The 19610-nt window shown below is 39.9% G+C and overlaps 2 protein-coding genes across 3 annotated transcripts in view; one reads left to right on the top strand and one right to left on the bottom strand.

Annotated features, from left to right (window-relative positions):
• Window positions 1–3297: 3297 nt before the first annotated feature.
• Window positions 3298–6744, bottom strand: LOC147246405 (protein yippee-like 5). Its single transcript, XM_086182331.1, has 3 exons — window positions 6564–6744; window positions 5124–5275; window positions 3298–5034 (listed from the first exon to the last, which is right to left on the bottom strand). Exons 2-3 carry the CDS (start codon window positions 5262–5264, stop codon window positions 4810–4812), a joined length of 366 nt encoding a protein of 121 aa, XP_086038457.1. The 5' UTR covers window positions 5265–5275; window positions 6564–6744; the 3' UTR covers window positions 3298–4809.
• Window positions 6745–9320: 2576 nt separating this feature from the next.
• plb1 (phospholipase B1) overlaps window positions 9321–19610 on the top strand; it is a 15269-nt gene continuing 4979 nt past the window's right edge. Inside the window, exons 1-27 of one of the 2 annotated variants that reach the window (XR_015109903.1) lie at window positions 9321–9427; window positions 9767–9822; window positions 9944–10007; window positions 10161–10224; window positions 10394–10428; window positions 11279–11339; window positions 11501–11549; window positions 12726–12791; window positions 12875–12940; window positions 13034–13089; window positions 13199–13271; window positions 13571–13678; window positions 13771–13830; window positions 14209–14277; window positions 14429–14503; window positions 15573–15633; window positions 15717–15775; window positions 16011–16084; window positions 16167–16210; window positions 16905–17013; window positions 17108–17159; window positions 17255–17335; window positions 17462–17527; window positions 17628–17728; window positions 17804–17885; window positions 18580–18684; window positions 19499–19594. Coding sequence is in view for 1 of the 2 variants with exons in the window: in XM_086183508.1 (XP_086039634.1) it covers window positions 9367–9427; window positions 9767–9822; window positions 9944–10007; window positions 10161–10224; window positions 10394–10428; window positions 11279–11339; window positions 11501–11549; window positions 12726–12791; window positions 12875–12940; window positions 13034–13089; window positions 13199–13271; window positions 13571–13678; window positions 13771–13830; window positions 14209–14277; window positions 14429–14503; window positions 15573–15633; window positions 15717–15775; window positions 16011–16084; window positions 16167–16210; window positions 16905–17013; window positions 17108–17159; window positions 17255–17335; window positions 17462–17527; window positions 17628–17728; window positions 17804–17885; window positions 18580–18684; window positions 19499–19594 (1893 nt within the window). In the remaining variant the exon portion in view is untranslated. The remainder of the gene's footprint in view (window positions 9428–9766; window positions 9823–9943; window positions 10008–10160; window positions 10225–10393; window positions 10429–11278; window positions 11340–11500; window positions 11550–12725; window positions 12792–12874; window positions 12941–13033; window positions 13090–13198; window positions 13272–13570; window positions 13679–13770; window positions 13831–14208; window positions 14278–14428; window positions 14504–15572; window positions 15634–15716; window positions 15776–16010; window positions 16085–16166; window positions 16211–16904; window positions 17014–17107; window positions 17160–17254; window positions 17336–17461; window positions 17528–17627; window positions 17729–17803; window positions 17886–18579; window positions 18685–19498; window positions 19595–19610) is intronic. The other variant, XM_086183508.1, reaches the window with a different exon arrangement.

The following is a 19610-nucleotide window of genomic DNA, read 5'->3' as shown; positions in this document are numbered from 1 at the left end:
TTTATACCAATCACAAAGACAAGACTGTCACGGTGTTGTTGAATCATTCCACCTCGGTGACATCATGACAGCTTGACATGATTAGTTGTTGCAGCAAGTCTTGTGTGTATTCTTCCAACGCTCCTTTAATCCACACTGTAGTTTAACGTTGGCTTCACAGCAGCCAATGAGTCAACTGGACCTTGAATGCTCGTGTTACACAACATCATTTGACTCGTCCGTTTCAAGCTTGCGCACAAAAAAAAAGCACACACACGTTCTCCTTCGCCACAGACAACCAAAAAGGTCAGGAGCTTTGAAGGTGAAGTGCAGTCACCATAGTAACTAATGTTGTCTTCTCTGTCTCCTAGCAACGGGATGTGGAGTGATGTCAATGGAAAGCATGCTGTTTTCTCCTGTTGACAGAATGATGTCACTCCTTTGTGTGTGTGTGTGTGTGTGTGTGTGTTCTTGTACTTGCTACATATTGAGGACTAGAATATGCATTTAACCGACAGAGTGAGAACATTTTTGGAAAGTGGGGACATTTTAGCCGGTCCTCACATCTTCAAAGGGCGGTTTGAAGGTCAAGACTTGGTTTTAGGGTGGAGGTTAGAATTAGGTTCTGGTTAGGTTTAGGGTCGAGGTTAGGATTAGGTTCTGGTTAGGTTTTGGGTAGAGGTTAGGGTCAGGCAGTCAGTTGAGATGGTTAGGGTTAGGGTGAGGGGCTAGGTAATGTATTACATCAGTGAAAGTCCTCACAAAGACATAAGTACAAGGATGAGTGTGTGTGCGTGTGAGAGAGTGATGGAAATAGTTCATTTCTATATTCTATAACTCTGCTCCAAAGGAATAAAGAAGGGGGTGTGATGGTGATGTCCTGTGGAGTCGAAGAAAGACAAAGGGGTAAACTAAAATAGCTGTCCGGGAATAATGAATCATAAACCAATTAAGGGTGCAGTCAATTCTCTTCGGGAGTCTTCCTCCCCCTCCCCAAAATCATCCCCTGCATCTCAATATAACTTTCATCTTGCTCTCCCAGATTTGTCAGTGGGTGGAAGGAAGATAGATGACACATAATTCTACACATGGGAGCGTCATCTCATTTTGAAATGTGTCTTTTTTTCTGTCTTTCCTATTATTAGCTTTTGCTCTATCTCTTAGTAGTAGTAGTTGGGTTAGTTTGTTCAGAGAATCAGAGTGTTCAAAAGTCCTGCCCGAGAGCGCTGTGTCTGAAGGGGAGTGGGAAAAATAGCTTTAGCTGAGAACACACACACATAAAGACTATCACGTCCAGATTTGTGCCATGTCAATCCAGTTGCCGGCAGACTAATAGGATTAGCAAGGCAGTGTAATTATCCTTATCTGGTCAGATGGTTTTCTCAATAGACACAGTAGACAATCCTGAGGTTACGCTGGGACAAAGTCAAAGACTACGATGAATTATAAAGCAGGAGAGTGAGCTCTCTGGAGGTGGGGCCTCCTTTTTGCCTCTGGTCATGTCTGGCATTTAAATGGCACAAGGTAACGGTTCATTGATGCTAAATATCTGTCAAGGAAATGATGCAGACTTAAAAATAGACAGGAAAAGTGATTAATATTGGTGTGACCTAAATTTAGTCCTCTGTGCATTCAGGAGTAACTGCAGAGGAGCAGACCTGTGATTCCACTGTGACACAGACCCCCATAGACACCAACAATGAAGCTATGAATAACTCCATGGCAGCGCAGCAATATTAGTGGATTAGGAGTGAATCATCCCTGCCTATTTATAAACCAAATGCAGTCGAAACCTCCTCATGGTTGCAGTGAATGGATAGTATTAAAAGAAGATCCGGTTAAACTATTTTTTTCACGGATATTTTGCTGTTCCTGCCACATTTCTTCCATAAAGTGTGTCTGTCATTGGCCTGTGTCGGGCGTTTTCAAATAATTCAGAAGAATTCATTCATTTCCTTTGCTCCGGGGAGTAACATCACTGACATGGATATCCAGATTGCAGTGAAGCTCTACAGACTGTGCCAAGCAGACTGACGTCAGAGGCAGGCGAGGGACTCAGCATCATGCTTCCCAGGGAAAACAGCTTCAGAGATCACCTGTTCCTGCAGTGATGTGCTGCCATCTAGAGGACCAAAAGTAGCATAATCTCCCATAACCTACATCCTTTTAGTGGATTTGAGGATTATTATACTCCTTTACTAAACTTAAATACATGCGTTTATCTCAAAATCTGTATTGTGTCACAAGTTTGACAAATTTTAGGAACCTTAAAAGAACACACCAACGTCTTAGGATATATGCATATTTGTCATCTTCTCCATAGCCAAGCAAAAAGATAAGTTACTCTACTATGTATGTAAACTGAGACCCACAGACTGATTAGCTTAGCGCAGTGAATGGTGGTGGACGGGAAGTGTGAGCAAATCTCTGTCAAAAGTCATTAATTAGATGGTTTACGGCAGCACGGTGGTGCAGTGGTCAGCACTGTCGCCTCACAGCAAGAAGGTTCTGGGTTTGAGTCCCAGCTCAGGCACAGGATCTTTCTGTGTGGAGTCTCCATGTTCTCCCTGTTCCTGTGTGGGTTCTCTCTGGTACTCCAGCTTCCTCCCACAGTCCAAAGACATCAAGAGGGGACGAGGCTGATTGATACTCTAAATTGACCGTAGGTGTGACTGTGAGTGTGAATGGTTGTCTGTCTCTATGTGTTGGCCCTGTGATGGACTGGTGACCTGTCCAGGGTGAACCCCGCCTCTCGCCTGAAAGCCGCTGGGATAGGCTCCGTGGCCTTTAATGGAATAAGCGGAAGAAAATGGATGGATGGATGGATAGATGGTTTATCCAAAAAGATCTCATCCCCCTTAAAGAGTGATAAGCAGTAGCAGTTACCCCTCTAGTCACTTTTGAAGAAGTGTGTCAAATTACTGCACTGATCAGAAAAGTAGTTCCAGCCATGTAACTTGTGATTTCTAACTGTTCGTAACACTCTACACACAATCATAGTTATATTAATGCATATAAATACCATTTAGGAAATGTGTGGCTTTTGACTGAGATATGCAAATATTTCCCATCCACTGAAATTCATCATGCTAAGCTAACTAGCATTCAGCTCGTCATGGTGGATCTCAGTTCCCTAGTGAATGCACAGAGATCAGAAGGGTATCTCATCTTCTCGTCTGGCTCTGGGAAAGATGGCAAATATACATGTTTCCAAAAAAGGTGGTGTGTGAAATGTACTATTTTCAGTGGTGACTACCTGCTAGCGTCACTGTACTTACTGACAAAAATACGCTCGTGGATACAAAGCAGGAGAATGTAACCCAGAAACACTACAACTTTATTTAGAAAGAACATCAAAGAAAATCTTGCTTAAACCACACAAGAAAACTTTTTTTTTTATCCAAAACTTCCAAGAAAATTGCACTATAAATGTATCAATAAAATAATACTCATACAGAGTAAAGCAATTTTTTTTCCATATTCATAAAATTCGAAGCAATAAAACGAAAATACTCTTGCGTGGTTAATGACTGTACACTGCACTGACTTGTTGATCGGTGTCCTGGAAAAGCGACCAGATATTTTTAACTTTTCCTTTTTAATGTGATGACAAGTTGCTCCGTCTTGCGTGACCTTGTGCAGGCAAGCAAAGAGATGCTGGTGATGGCTGCGAGCATGCGTTTTAATTGCAATCTTCACAGGATCTACAACGTTGCGAGGGTGACTCGACAGCTTGTTTGGCTGTAAAAGGGAGAGGCCATCTTAGCATGGGATCATAGGAGAAGAAGGGTCCTTTACAGATGGCACTGGCAGCTGTGCGACTCAAGCACGACTCCGGCATGTGCGGGTTGTTGTGTTTTTAGTAATTTCAGCTTTTACAAGCTCCATCTTCTGTCACTTTGCAAATTTAAATCCCAAGAGGGACCCATCCTCTCATAATCCTACCCATGACTCACTCCTCACAGACACATACCCCCCCACCCCCCACCCCCATCAGAGTGACGACACATGGCTGGAAGGTTCATGCTCCTGATAACTCACATCACATGGCACATCACGCAGGCACAGAATCCATGGCAACAGATGGAGAACGGTAGTGTAGGACCAATAGTAGTGAACAAACACTTCCACGACACTTAACATCACTTTGTGTACATCTGAATCCAAAATAACTGCAGTTCTTATTGTGAAGAAAATGTCAAACAGTAATAACTGTGTGTTTTGTATCACCAGGATGAGAAAATGTAGACTTTTTACACAAATACCATTAAACACACAATTGGCTAAGAAAATGAAACTGATAATTCACTGCTCACCAGTGACAAATAGAGCGATCACAACACTGAAGGCTCATGAAAGCTGTATGTAGAGTGACATCATCACCTGTGTGTCTACAATGAGCATGCTCAGATACACAGGTGTAATCTGTACCTGTGCATGTGTTTAATTAACTGTGATAAGATGTGGTGCCATGTGCAGCTGTGGTGAGAATTCTGTTTATGGGAGGTCCCTTTATTGAGTCCCAGTATTTGGTTCCTTTTTTTTGGGTGTGTGTGTGTGTGTGTATTTTTTCTTGGGGGGTGGGGGGGGGTGGGGTGGGGGTGGGGGGGGGTGCCCTGGGACACATGAATAAGGAAGAAATTTGGGGACGCCTATTCAGCAGGTACATATCCAGCAAGTCAATCTTCAGATCAGCAGAGCTAACGAACCACCGGCTGGAAATGGGGCAAAGAAGTGAAGCCATTACTTCACAGAGTCTGCAGGTGGCAGTGTGCAGTGCAGTGGCAGGGGGGAGTAAAGGAATAGGTGAATGAAAAAAGGGGTTTGGGCTCATGAGTTGTCAGAGGGGACATGCTCTTCAAAGCCCTCACTCTCTCTGACCAGCGCCCTCTCTAGGATGACACGTCCCTCCTTGTATCGCTGACTGTCCTCTGTGGCAAACTCGTAGATCCATCCCAGCTTACTGTTGCAGTTCTTGCAGCTGACGTCCCTCACCATGTGTCTGCCAGTCAGCATCACTCTGTCCTGCACCTCGCTGTACTGCAGGTTCACAACCTGGGGGGTTGAAGCACAGGCATGCACACGATTAGAAGCTTTTAATGAGTTTTTAGGTCATAAAATCTACGTCGCTAATGTATCTGTACCTTGTTGAAGAGGAAAGCTCTGCCTGTAGCTCCGGTAAAACGTGTGGAAATAAGTTCAGATCGATTCGTTAGGATGGTGTCACAGTTGGCACAGGAGAAGAGGCGCGTTCCACCGATGTGGTCCAAAAAGATACGTCCCATTTTTCTATCTTCTGGGAGTGCAGAGGTAAAAAGGGCAAGAACATGAAAATCAGATCTACGTATTATTTTGGTAAAACAGTTTCAGCTTTCTCTATAAGGAAAATATGAAGTAAACCATGCATGTTGGCTTGGGATTGGAACAAACAATCATATATGATTCACCGATTCAATTGTGCCCAGATTTCAGAGAAGAATCTCAAAGAATTGGGGCACAGTTTCTGAAAGACTCCTAAGATTCTCCTCAAACACAGAGGAGATATATGTTGTTTCTATGTTTTTTGTTATACTTTTATACTTTAAATGTGCCTTGAATTGCCCCTGGGGACAAACAAGTGATTGAATTGAATTGAATAACTTGACCAGGTATCAGTGACAATCTATCCTTGTCAGCAGTGTGCCAGTGGACCTACAAGAGTCTCAGCAGTTTAGATGATTGATGTCGAGATGATTTCTTACCTACATTTACATTATATTAACGTAATAGTAATACCCCTTTTGTAAATACAAACATAGGTATGTATATTGGTTAATCTAGTATTACAAAGAGAAAAAGACCAGTATTTAAATAATTATGATGTTTCTTCCTTCCACGTAAAAGAATGATTTCAGCCCATACTCAAAACCATACTCAAAGTATCAGGAACGGAAAGATGATGCATCAAATCTGCGCTAAACTGCACATCACAAGTAAGCACACTATCTACTAGCTTAGCAGAGTACGTCATTTTTGCACATTTTTTTTTCCTTTTGTGTTCTCATTGTGTGGTGCTGGGATTGTAAATACCGAGAAATCTAAATAAAAAAACGCAAAAGATAAACAAAACTTTTTTTTTAGCACACAGCCTATGTCTATACAGCTTCTGTTGTACTGTTACATCGTTTATTGTATTCATCCTTTTAACCAATAGCTAAACAGTTGCCAACAGTCACTGACGAAAGTTGTAACTTACGACCTCATCTAAAATTGTACTGTATGTTTTTTCCCGGTCTACTTCTACCTCCATCGCTACTGTAGCAATAACGTTTCAACAAGTACTTTTTGTCCCTGACTGGCCCTTCGTCAGTACATCTACATGTACGTTAGATGGCAGCTGAGCTTTCAATGCTGCTCATTACAATGGGATTAGAAGTTAAATAGGTTTAAACCGACTAAAAATAAACAATTTATTGGTCAAAACACGGTAACGTAGCGTTAGCAGTCCAGCTAAAATCGGTAACGTCAATGGTAACAAATAACGAAGAAGGAGAACAACAACAAAAAGTATTTTCTACTTCTATCCAAAATGTCGGCTTCCTTACCTTTTCAGTTTTGGTTGTAGGACAGAAAATGTCTCCGCCTGCGAGGATGTCACCAGTAAATGTAGTATGTTTCAGTCGCACATCTGTTATTTGTATCGACGTTGTCGTCGTCGTGTCTTTGTTGTCCTATTTCAGCTGTTCCTGTCTGCGCTGTTCTCCGGTATCAACATCCGGTCGTGACGTAGCAGCGCACTGCAGCGGTCCACTGGTGCTCCACGAGGGGGCAGCACTGAGCGACGCTGAACGTGTGCAGCTGGTTACAGTGTCAGCGTACAAAGGATGTGCTTTAAGGTCTAACAGTATCCATAACACACTGTTCTGACTTACTTTCAGTCCCAGAGGAGAAAGAGAAAAAATATTAAAGATGCCAATTTCTGCAATTAATAAGAATAAGAATACTTTATTCATCCCAGACAGGGAAAATTTAGACAGTTTCAGCTGCATTTACAGGGGGAAGAAGAAAGGACAATATAAATTAAGAGAAAGAAAAACATTTATGAAATAAGAAACAAACAAAAACTAAAATAAATAAATATTAACGTTTATATGGGACAATTTACAGAAAAATATTGACATCAAGTATGAAAAATAGGAATATGTTATTGTAAGTCTTCATTTTCAGATACAAGTGAACATTTTGAGTTAAAAAAGACACAACTAGGAGAGAAATTGTGAAACGTTAAAAAGTCAATATGATTACATAATTCAGACCAAAAATAAAACACTGAGTTATTTTCATGATCAAGATCCCCGTTTGTGTTTTCTTTCACTGCATAAATGGGCTTCCATAAGTATGTCATTTGAGGAGGTTTTCAAAAATAAATCCATCCTTCTACATCAAATCTTATTCAGCTTTTTAAATCGCTTAGAAAGTGGGACTCACATCGTCAACCCATGGAGGAACTCTGTCTCTCGCGGATGTGAAGCACTTAAAGAGATCTGGTGAATAGAAATCTAGCTTGCTTATATGTCCCCTACATCTGTCGATCGATTGACTCTTTCTGCCTTCATCTTGTGTTCAGTTCGGCTGCTTATATTCGACTTTAAATCCAGTTCACCCTGACATATTACAACTATTTCATTTTCAAATGCACATTTCTTCCTCGTTTGGTCGGGTTAACTTGTCGAGATAAAGATTTCCAATGGAGACCTGAGGACAAAAATCGTGCAATCAGCAAAAAGAAACACAACCAATTGAATAAAACAAGAGATTCATAAAAAACTGCGACAAAAATAATGAAAAAAAACATCAGAATATAAAGCTGGAAGTTGAATAAAAGGAATATAAGAATAATTATTGGAAGTTTTTCCATTTAATTACTGTTCACTGCCAATATACTCTGAATTGTTTTACATCTGTCAGGACTATCATTCTGCCTCGAACTGTGATTTGCACTGGAACATTGTCCTGTTCACTTTCTCTTTATTAGTTGATATATATTTATAGCACGTTATAGTAGCTTCTCATTTTTTAAAAGCTTTATTCTACAATTTCTCAGCAGCCATTGACAAAGTTGGGTTTTTTTGTGTGTGTGTTTTTTTTTTTTTTACCGGCTTGGTGAGAATCTGATGACTGCACATCATCGTGATAGCTTGATATTTGACTCTTTCCTGATTCCAAGGGTCAGGCTATCTATGCAACTAATCTAAGGACAAACTCGTAAAGTGTTTAACAATCTAATCATATCTTATCACATCTCCAAATCTGAACCTAAATCAGTTTGACTACCTTGTTGGTTGTTAACATATAATTATGTAACCCAGTAAAAAAATATGAAAGATGAAGTAACGTTTATCATCACAGGTTTAGAGCAAACAAAAGCGCTTAACGATAAGATGCATTTTCACAACTTTGCATTAAAAACAAGCTCAGTGATTAAAATTCTAAACTCTGATTAAGAGCCAGATAGGCTGAAAGAACTGTTTGAGCATTTACACCCAAATGAGTTTTATTATGAAGCATGAAATGTGTTCATTTCTCCGGAAAATCTCTCTGGTAACTATCACTGTGTCCACAAACCCTTTCCTGTTAGTCTAACCAATGAAGCAGCTCTGGCTCCAGGAGATGCCCTTGTTCACGAGCAGGTTAAAGTTTTTTTAACATATATAAAGCAAAAAACAAAAAAAACAAACTATGAATATAGTGTATATACATATATACTGTATATATTTATATATATATATATATATATATACATATTTCAGTTAATGTCTATATTCATATGTCAGTTATTTGCTCCTGATTTTATGTTGGATTTTAAAAGAGAGAGAGAGAGAGAGAGATAGAGAGAGAGGCTAAAACATGATGTGATGTTTGATGGGTTTTTGTCTTCTATTCTTCTGTAGTTTAGATATAAATGATACTGTGGATGTGGTGAGGATTCCTGGGGCCAAATGTCAGGGTGGAAGTCATAAATGTGACTTAACATGTCGCTGACCCTCCATAAAATATGAGATATGAAGATATTCCATCTGGTGACAGAAATACACAGCCAAACACCTATAAACCAGTGTTGGTAAATGAGAGGAGGAGTTTGTAATATTGTTGATTCTTATCCAGATTGAATGATAAGATATGACTGAGAATAAAACATGCATACATATATATATATACATATATACCAACAGGAGATTTATACATATACATGTATATATCTTTACCTCTATTCCTTCATAAAATTGCAATCCTCTCTGCCTTTTCCACACCCTTTAAGGGTACAGTGTCATTAGTGGAAGTGGTTCTCTCTCCTTCTCTCTGAGGCTGAAAAGACAATACACAAACCCCTCAGTTTCTCAGCCCACCATGACGGGATCTGCTTGCCTGACTCTCGCAGCCCTGGTTGGAGCCTGTTTTCTTTTAATAGGTAAAGTAAAGTTCAGTCTGAATTATTTAATGGTTAAATTTAACGCACTGAATTATTTGTTGCTTTTAGGGAAGAGTTAAATGGAGGATAAACATTGCTGCTGCTGATATGTGCAGGATAAGGAAAGTCTGCAGTGTTTCAGCATGTTGAACATAAATATCACTCGTGCACAAGTGGACTAAAACGATGGCTTGTAACATAATTCTGTTCTACTTTGTTAAGTAAAAGGGAATTCAAAGCAATACGCTTTTTTTTCTTGCTCTTAACCAGTTTTTTTTTTTAATTTCTAGCTCAAAAACGTGTTTGTGTTCAGACCTAATCTCATGTTGTCGCATTTAGATGCTGTCAGCAATGACATACGAAAAATTGAGATACCAACAGAGAAATCAGAGAAGGTAAGTTCTATCAGTTATAATGTAATAAAAGGTGAAATAAATCATGACAATAATGATATTGTTTCATTGATAACGTTTGCAATGTAAATGACAGTGCGAGGAATGTTTTTTCATGTTAAAGACAGAAAGTTACTTACCAGCTCTCTGCTCACAAGTACCTGCACCATTCTCACCGTCTTCCTCGGGTACGTACGCTAACGATGGAAATGAATAATCAAATGAGTCTGATTAATTCCTGTGTTTATACCCGTATAGACTGAAAGATAAATATAGAAATATAGATAAGATAAATATGCATCCGCTGCTGTATGCTGACATTGCCGAGCGTCTCTCCTTAGTTCACGCTCTCAGACCTGCTGACATCTCCTCTGTCTATGTCCTGGGGATGCCGCTGTCACACAGGTAGACAGTCAAGATAATCATACAACGACAATAGAACTGTTCTACTTATTTAGTTGTATATGAAAGGATACTTTTGACAGTTCAATTCAGGTTCAGGTGCTTTTAAACCAAAGCTACAACAGAGAAACTCTTCGTTGCCTCTAACAGTGTGATTGTGTTTAACTTGCAGGGATGAAACATCCAGAGTGGTCCGAAGACTAGCGGGTGAGTCCGAAATCTCTGCTGATGTGCAACATTAAACATAACCATTTTTCTATTTGTTAGAAGGCAGAGCTGGTTTTGAACATTTTCAGCTTATTAGGTAAACACTTGAAGAGCAGAGATCATTTTTTTCCAGCGGGGTTTCAGTAAATCAATGCATTTTAATGAGTGATTTAGTTTGAACGGCGTCGTTAACTACAATAATCTGGTTTTGTCACTCATTAACTCTGAGTTGACCTCAAGGATAAAACACACACGTTTGAACTCATCTCCCGTTTGTGGAGTTGAAAGTATTTCCAGCTCGAGGTAAAAGTCAAGATCACGTCACAGGAAATAGATCCAGAACAGACAAAATCACAGAAAAAGCCTATAAAATTATGATCGTATAGTTTAGATTTATTGTGAGCTCTAAGACTTCATTACATAGAGCCAACAGAGCAGAACTGGCAAAATGACCACATAGCAGACGTAAACCAGTCTCTGATCTTGTTCTGTGGGATTCGTCTTCTTCCATGGATCAGCACATGACAACACACGAAAGATGAATCATCTTTTTATTTTTTTGTGATCGGGTTCATTTATCTTTCAACAGTATCTTCCAACAAATCAGAAACATGCTGTTCTCCTGTATGCTACAGATCATGAAAAGAAGGCAATTACAAATGTTATTCCCGGCTAGCAGCTAGCATATGACCAGCAGGCCCATGACAAAAGAACATGTCGTGGAAAGCTCAGAACAATAAGACAGTACATTAAACACAAAACCCCCTTTAAAACAAATAGGCAATAAAACACAATAAAACACAAACACAAACAATTCTTTTTAAATCTTTATATTTGATGTACATTACAGAGTTGCTGTCTATTTTTAATGTGGAAACGGTCTCTGTTCACCAGGCCCTCATACAACCCAGGTAACACACACGCACACGCACACGCACACACGCACACGCACACACACACACACACACACACACACACACACACACACACACACACACACACACACACACACACACAAATGCATATCCACAAGATATACGTTCAGGTATGTTATGTCCGTGATGTTTTGTAGGAGCCTGCTGGAGGAAGCAGAGGAACTGTCTCTGTCACTTTCACATCAGGTACACATTCTCTCTCTCTCTCCCCCTCCTTCTCTCCTTCTCTCTCTCTCTCTCTCTCATTCATGAAATGTTCATGCACACCATTAGACTTTTAAATCCCTCAATTTAGTCTTACAGGACAGGCAGCACAGTTACAGCCATTACAAACTCTAACCCTCGCTGCTCCTGACATTTAATGTGTGTCTTTTGTGTAAGAACAAATTTGTGTATTGGGATATTTTATGAATGATGCTGTTTTCTCTTATTCAAATACTGAGTGTCGTGAGTGAGTTGGCTCAAAAATGTATGTGTGTGTGTGTGTGTGCGTTTTGTGTGTATGTGCGCGTGTGTATTAAAAACCAACCAAATTGTGAACATTTTTCACCAAATACCAAAATATAAATTGAACTTTTACAAAAACTGATCAGGGAAGTATCATGTCAACACAGAACACGGTCACGGTAACATGTGATGTGCCTGTTAGAGACGAGCTACACTGATTCACAGAGGCTTCCACGATTGTCAGCAAGAACAAAGACTTATTTTGCAATCATGAGAGTGAAGAGTGAAGCTGCAGGGTGGCACAGTGAAACAATGGAGAGCGCATGACGGCTGGCTGCCAGCTCAGAGTCGTTCTCTTCATTTAAACGTGGCCTCCGCTGCTCTGATTTACTTCTAATGTACAAAGAAATTAACCTCAGGTTAGCATCGATTCAAAACTTGTTTCTGAATCTGACTCATTATTTTCATTTTAGGGGACTTTTACTTTATTCCATTCATCTAAACCCATCAGTTTCCTTGTCAAACTCAGTTAAGATGATATTCTTTCGAATTTGAAGCCGGTCAACTTCAAGATGGCAAAATCAGAGAAGCATTAATGGAACACACCACTTTAACATGTCATGTAGAGGTCAATGATTGAATGCTCCTAGACTACACAAACATCATGTTGGGTACTTTTATTTAAATTCAACATCAATATACACAAAATCTTCTCTTTTTTTCTATTTAACATTAGTAGAATTTTAAATTTAGACTTTCACTTTTACCAAAGTACTGTTTTAGCTGGGATCTTCTACCTTTCCTGAAGTAAACACATTTCTAAACAGATGATGATACATCCTCCAATTCAAGGTTAAGTCATCTGACATTTCCACAGCTTTCGCCATGAGTTTGCTCACTCTCGTATCTTTACAGGTCTCAGACTGGAAGTTTGTGCTTCTGTTTGTCCCTGCAGATCACATGTGCGCCTGTTCACCGCACGTAAGATTCTTCGATTTGCGACTTCAACAAAATATAAACCGATTCGTTTTGATTATTTAAGGATGTGTTTCTTTATGCCGCAGGTTGCTGCAGATGTTTTTGCTGCTGTGCAGGAAGTTGAAGCAGCACTGAACGTATTACAGAAATGGGTACAGCCCCTTTTTGTTGAATACAGTATTTGTAATGTTATGAATACATGTAAAAGTAATGATAATAATAATGCGCCGAATTAATTTCTCCAGTTACATCACACCTTAGTACATGTTGTGGTCTGGAGTACAGATTACCTGCAGGACACGTGAGTATTGAAATATCTAAAGAGTAAAAATGCCACAAAATTGCTTGTAACTATAGCTTGTAATTGTATAGTTGTTTTTATAAAAGACATGATGTGTTTTGTTTTGCAGCACATGTGACTGCATGAGAGATACAAATATTCATCTCCGACTACTTAAAGCGACTCTTCTAAAGAAATTGCAGGTAAAATACACGTAGATTAATATGATCTATGTGCTTCTGATGTATGATTTGATAAGCGGTGTATAGTTACGATATTCTGTGGTTACACATCAATTTCTTTGCTTTTAGCGTATTTTCTTGATTAATTAATGACATTTATCTTACAGTATATGTTGTGATGTGTTATGATCGTTGCCTCCATATTTGTTTTTTCTAAACATTGTCTCGATCAAACTTTTGCGGCTGACAGTAAGTCAGTGTCTGTGGTCTCATGCTCGTCCGAACTATTCCCGACCGTCATCCACCGATTTAATTTTTAGGATTCTCTAAATAATGTCTTGGAAAATCCAAAATGGTGCACCGACAGCGCAGACTTCACGGTCCTGCTCCAGCCTGCGCCGGTCATCCCAGAGCCCAAATCCAATTCAGTAAGAAAAGTCATCCTTTGAGTAACAATCATGAAGGCACGCATGGAAGACCTTTGACAGGGCTAATGTGCAACCAACACGTCTCTTTGTAGAAAAGCAAGAGCTCATCTTTCGACACCAACCAACTAGCCGATCAGCTGTGGACAAACATGGTAAGATATTATTCATGAAAATTAGGAGCCATCGATGTACAATTAGACAGTGTGATGAAGCACATGTTGAAAACTGTTGATGTTCGACTTGTTCTGACATTAAAAATGACCTCGTGTGTCAGTTGTAAAACAGAGGAGAGTCACAATGATCCTCTAAAGTAAAAGTAAGATGATGACTGTTTATCGCTGACAGATTAGATAAGAGATGTAAAGATTAACTTGATGAGATGATCCCCACAATGAATATACACATTTTTGTTCACATCTATACGAGCACGGAAGAATTGTGTAATATTTAATACTGTCTGGGGATTGGCTGTACAGGATGGCCCCACATGGCCAAAAATCTTAACCAATCATGGCTCTTTCTCCTCCCAGCTTCAGCCATCGACAGGTGAGACAGAGGTCATGGACAGCAATGTCATCGCTATTATGTGCCCTACCCAGGTGACGCACCATCACATTATGCAGCCAATAATAAAAATAAAAAAAAACACCATTAAATTGTATTGCAGTCTTGGAAAATGTTAACCATTCACAGAATGACTTAATGATACAGCAATTTTCAGACTCCTACTTTTCTCAAATCTGTTCCCAGGAGCGACCTTTCCTGCGGACACAGATAAATTCCCGCATTCTCCAAGAGGATTCATTATACAGCAAAACAGATCCAGTAAGAGTCCCTATCCAACAGTTTCAAACCATTGTTGAAAACTATACAATTAAACTTAAAGCTTTAGTGCAGAACATTTGTCTCCATCTTGTGGCAGTGAGAGTGCTATTGCTGTTGTGGGCATTAAACAATCACCTTGAAACGGCTTGTTTCACGATCAGAATTAGTTTCATTTGTTCTGATACCATCCATCCATCCATCCATCCATCCAGCCATCCATTTTCTTCCACTTATGCTGTTGAGGGTCGCGGGGGGGCTGGAGCCTATCCCAGCAGCTTTCGGGCGAGAGGCGGGGTTCACCCTGGACAGGTCGCCAGTCCATGACGGGACCAACACATAGAGACAGACAACCATTCACACTCACAGTCACACCGACGGTCAATTTAAGCCCCTTTCACACTACACCAAAACGGTCAACATGGGTTTTGGGGCACTCTGAAAGTGTCGACTCGGCATTTTGACCCGCGTCGACCAACTCACCAAGTGACCCGGGTGTTTAGCGGCGCGGCACGGCTCAGCTCGGCTCGCCCTCAGTGTGTAAAAGGCAACCCGCGTCGTCTCAGGTTTCATCCTGATTTTGTCACCGTGCCGCCTGTCAGGCTTCGCCTGTAGCTTCTTTGGCTTGCTGTGAGGCGACAGTGCTAACCACTGCACCACTGTGCCGCCCTCTGATACCATTTACCATAAACAAAGTCTACAAGATCCACACAGCTGAGTTACCTATCCACATTTATATTAACAAGGGCTTACCACTAGAAGCCTGCTCGAGTGTGATCCACTCTGTTGTCACTGAGCAGCTGTAAAATGGTGAATAAATTGCTTTCAGCATTGCACGATCCCTTCAAAATGATGATTTACTATCAGGATTTGATCAATTTCTTGTGATAACGTTTGGAAAGTCAAGAACATATTTTTTCAGATTCTTTAACTGAAGTTAGCAGAGAGCTAACTGGAAATAGCCAGGTCAGCCAGCACAGGTCTAATGCTCTGCCGACTGAAAGGAAGGTTTATTGAAATGAAAATATGATGTACTACAGTTTCAAAAGAGTCTAATCTGTATGCTTTTCAGACCATGGGTACCGAGATAATCTGTGAAGGCCGTCACCCATCTCCTACTGCACCTACTTCAGGTACAAATGTTTGGTGCTATTTTGCCATAGAGCATGTAAACTAGTCCAACTGAATTCAAGAACATTATTTTATCTCTGTGTAGTTCATAAACTCAGACCTGGAGATATCAAAGTGGTGGCAGCACTTGGTGACTCACTGACGGTGAGTTTCTGGTCCTTTGTATATCCAGTCAAATAGATATAGAACAAAGAGTTGGAGGAATTACACTCATCAAAATTGGTATGGATATAGAGTAAGATGTACGCAAAAAGCAGGATGTTCCAACACCTGAGAGATCAAATCAAATATAACAGTTTAAAATTCCTGCAGCTGCCACAAGTGCATTACACACTTCTATGTGTCCCTACGTGGTTCTCACCTCTGACATCTGCTACAGGCAGCCAACGGTGTGGGCGCCAAGTCAGACAACCTTCTGTTAGTGATTAATGAGTATCGTGGACTGTCGTGGAGGTAAGAATAACTATTTCGAGAATTTATCAGGTAATTTAGAAACCCGCATTTACACCTTACAGTCTGTTTCTGATATTTTCAGCATTGGCGGTGATGAAAACATTACCACCGTGACCACACTGCCAAGTAGGTCTATCTCTTTTTTTTCTTTTGCCAAAAATTATCGCCATAGCCCCATAGAAAATGTCGATACGATTGTCGATTGTATTGTTACATTTGATAATATCTATAATTTTGCACGTTATCATCATTTTAACAGTCTCTCACCATCAAGGAAATTCCATTTTTTCAGCTGATGTCAGAAATGAGTCCGTTTAAAATGAGATGTAACTGAGCTGCAACAATTAATCAATAAGACAATCAAAAGAAAAGGAATCAACAAGTACTTTCATAGGTGATTAATAATTTCACAGCTTTTTCAAGCAAAAAAGCCCAACATTTTGCAGGGTCAAGACTACCGAATGTAAGAATTCGCTGACATTTTTGTCATCTATGACTGAAAATTGAGAGTCTTTGGGTTTGGGTTGTTTTTTTTTTAACTTTTGGATGGACATAAGCAGACGTTTAAACATAGGTTTTGGGGAATTGTGATAAACATTTTTCACATCTTCTTGACTTTTTTTGACAAATTAAAACATTTATTGATCATGAAATAACTAGAAAATAAAATGAATCCATGAAGATAATACTGGTTACTTGTAACTTTAAAACTCATGAATGTATCTGATGCTGCTAATTGCTAAATGCGCACACAAGAATACTTTGCATTGGGTTAGGCATCATGTTATCTGAAATTCCTTCATCTTATTTTGGTCTTCAGACATCCTGAGGGAGTTCAACCCATCTCTGACTGGCTTTGCAGAGGGAGTAGGTAAGGAGGACTCTCCTACTGCCTTCCTCAACCAGGCTGTGGCGGGAGCAAAGAGTGGGTCAGTCATGCTTGATTACTTATTATCATTATTACCAGAACTCACATCCAATGCATTTTCCCTGAACTCTTCCAATGAAATCCTCTGTTTTCAGCGACATGGTTCAACAAGTACGCACTCTAGTGGACAAAATGAAAAATGACTCGGTAATGCAGTAGCAGCACATTGCAGAAAAATCAACAAGCCTTGAAATAACCTTTATCACAGTTTCACAGTTTTATGCATCTTATCTCCACAACAGCGCATTGATTTCCACAATGACTGGAAAGTGATCACCATGTTTGTTGGTGGTAATGACATATGTGACTTCTGCACAGATAGCGTGAGCATTCTTACCTACATTTTTTCACTTGTATGAAACAATAAACAGACGCCCAAATGATATCAAGCATTGTTTGGGTCTGGTAGATTCTCCAGTTTCATTCATAGGTTTTATATTTTCCAACAGATTTTCTTCTCACCCAGAAATGTGGTTGCTCGTATCCGTCGGGCTCTGGACCTACTCCATAATGAAGTTTGTTTTTTTGTATTTCTTTAACTTGCCTTCACGAAAACAATGTTAGTCTCAGTCAGAATCAAAAACCACCTTTTCAACCATTTTTATTCCCATCCAGGTGCCTCGTGCTCTTGTCAATTTAGTGGAGCTGTTTAATATTGTACCTTTACGTGACCTGCACCAAGATAAGAGCCTCGGCTGTCCCACCTGGTTTGTGAGGTCCGTAACTGGAGTTCACCAAAACAACTAATTGTTAAATCTTATTATTTCACAATGTTAATGTTTATGTTTCAGTTTAGTTTGCCCCTGCATTCTGAAGCCTAAAGAGGGATCCTATGAGCTCCACAAGGTCAATGATTTCAACAGAGCTTATCAGGTACGAGGTTAACAAATACTGAAAAAAAATACACCGATAAAAAGTGCTTTTGCCTTTCAAGTACTCAGATATACTGAGCACATGTTTTTCCCTCCTGTGATAATTCTTCATTACTCCAAAAAGCAGAAAGAACTCATAATTTCTATTTAGCTTCAAGCTAATGAGAAATGACTGCTAACCATTGCAAAACTGTGTCAATAAAAGTGTTTGTAAATGAATGTGCATAAGGCTGGATAAAAAAACGTGGATTATACTGGACGACTGGAAGGCTGGGATTTGAGATTAAATGTTTTGGACAGATTTACTGGTAACTTGTTGCAGAAGCTGTTGTTAGCCGCGGGTTGCCATTAGCTTCAAGCTAAAGATACGTGGCTGGCACTTTGTGCATTTAGGAGTCAGAGTAAAGAAATACAGCAGTGAAAAACGCATTTTTCAGCTCAAGAAACCTATTTGTGAGTATTTAAAAGGCCAAATAATTTTTAAATGACCTGTTGCTGTAAAATAATCTCTATATATCATGCGCTTTAGTTCATTCGGTTAATTTGAGTATGAGAACTTCAGGATAAATCAAGTAGCTTTAGATAAGCATAGCTTGATCAGTTCTTTCAGTCTAGTAATACCATGATGATGCTGTCAGCTCAAAAAACTCCTCACCGAACTGAAACCCCTTTTTTTTTGTTTTTGTTTTTCCCAGCGGGAAATGAGAGAACTAATTGACTCGGGTCGATATGACACACACAACAACTTCAGCGTGGTACTTCAGCCCTTCTTCAGAGAGATTTTCCTTCCTCAGTTAGAGGTAAGATACAGTAAGATACTCAAGAAACACCTCGTTATCACTCATTCATTTCTTTGAAGAAACCTGAAAATCATTACACATTATTATTGTGGGACAAAGGACGCAACCCCGATAGTGTAATCCAAGTACAAATACCCCTGGTGAAACATAACTCCACTTAATGTAAAAGTTGCTCAGTTGAATTGTCGCTTTAGAGGAGACATTCTTTCAAGAATATTTACTTTTTTTAATGAATGAAAGTACTCCAGTACTTTAACAAATGTAATAATGTGACGTGGCAACTTTTACTTGGAGTGGAGTAATGTTTGACCAGGAGTATGTACAGTATACTTTTACTCATCCATCCATCCACCCATCCATTTTCTTCCGCTTATTCCTGTTACGGGTCGTGTGGGGGGGGGGGGGGGGGGGGGCTGGGGTTGTGGAGCCTATCCCAGTGGCTTTCGCGTGAGAGGCGGGGTTCACCCTGGACGGGTCACCAGTCCATCACAGGGCCAACACATGGAGACAGACAACCATTCACACATTTACAATCATACCTACGGTCAATTTAGAGTATACTTTTACTCAGTTACTACGAATGTGTACTCTGCCCACCACTGCACATTGTGTTACAAATATTCAACTATTTGGTGTTTTCACGCACTTAAAACTATCTCATAAAATGGTATAAACTAAGTTATTAAAATGAGGTTCAACTTTTTCCAGTTTTATGCTTCAGTACCTTTGTAGTTTTCCACTTCAAGAAGTTTTGTTCATAAAAAGTATCGAAGGTTTGACATCCAGCTTTGTTCATTTCCTGCCTTTCCTAAAGGACGGACGACCCGACCGTTCTTACTTTTCACCCGACTGCTTCCATCTGAGCCAGAAAGCTCACACTCTGATGGCTCGTGCTCTTTGGAACAACATGGTAGGATTTATTGTGT

This window comes from Aulostomus chinensis, chromosome 17 (genome assembly GCF_037954235.1).
Source record: "Aulostomus chinensis isolate RoL2024-O1b breed Wild chromosome 17, RoL_Achi_v1.0, whole genome shotgun sequence".
Taxonomy (NCBI): domain Eukaryota; kingdom Metazoa; phylum Chordata; class Actinopteri; order Syngnathiformes; family Aulostomidae; genus Aulostomus; species Aulostomus chinensis.
The sequence above is the reverse complement of the archived record's forward strand: the minus strand, read 5'-3'. Positions and strand labels throughout refer to the sequence as shown.

What these genes read in the sequence shown, in the direction of transcription:
- LOC147246405 (XM_086182331.1), bottom strand. Translation starts at nt 5,264, where the DNA reads ATGGGACGTATCTTTTTGGACCACATCGGTGGAACGCGCCTCTTCTCC. An exon ending in GAGCTTTCCTCTTCAACAAG is followed by an intron (nt 5,035 to 5,123) that starts GTACAGATACAT and finishes TCAACCCCCCAG; the next exon opens with GTTGTGAACCTGCAGTACAG.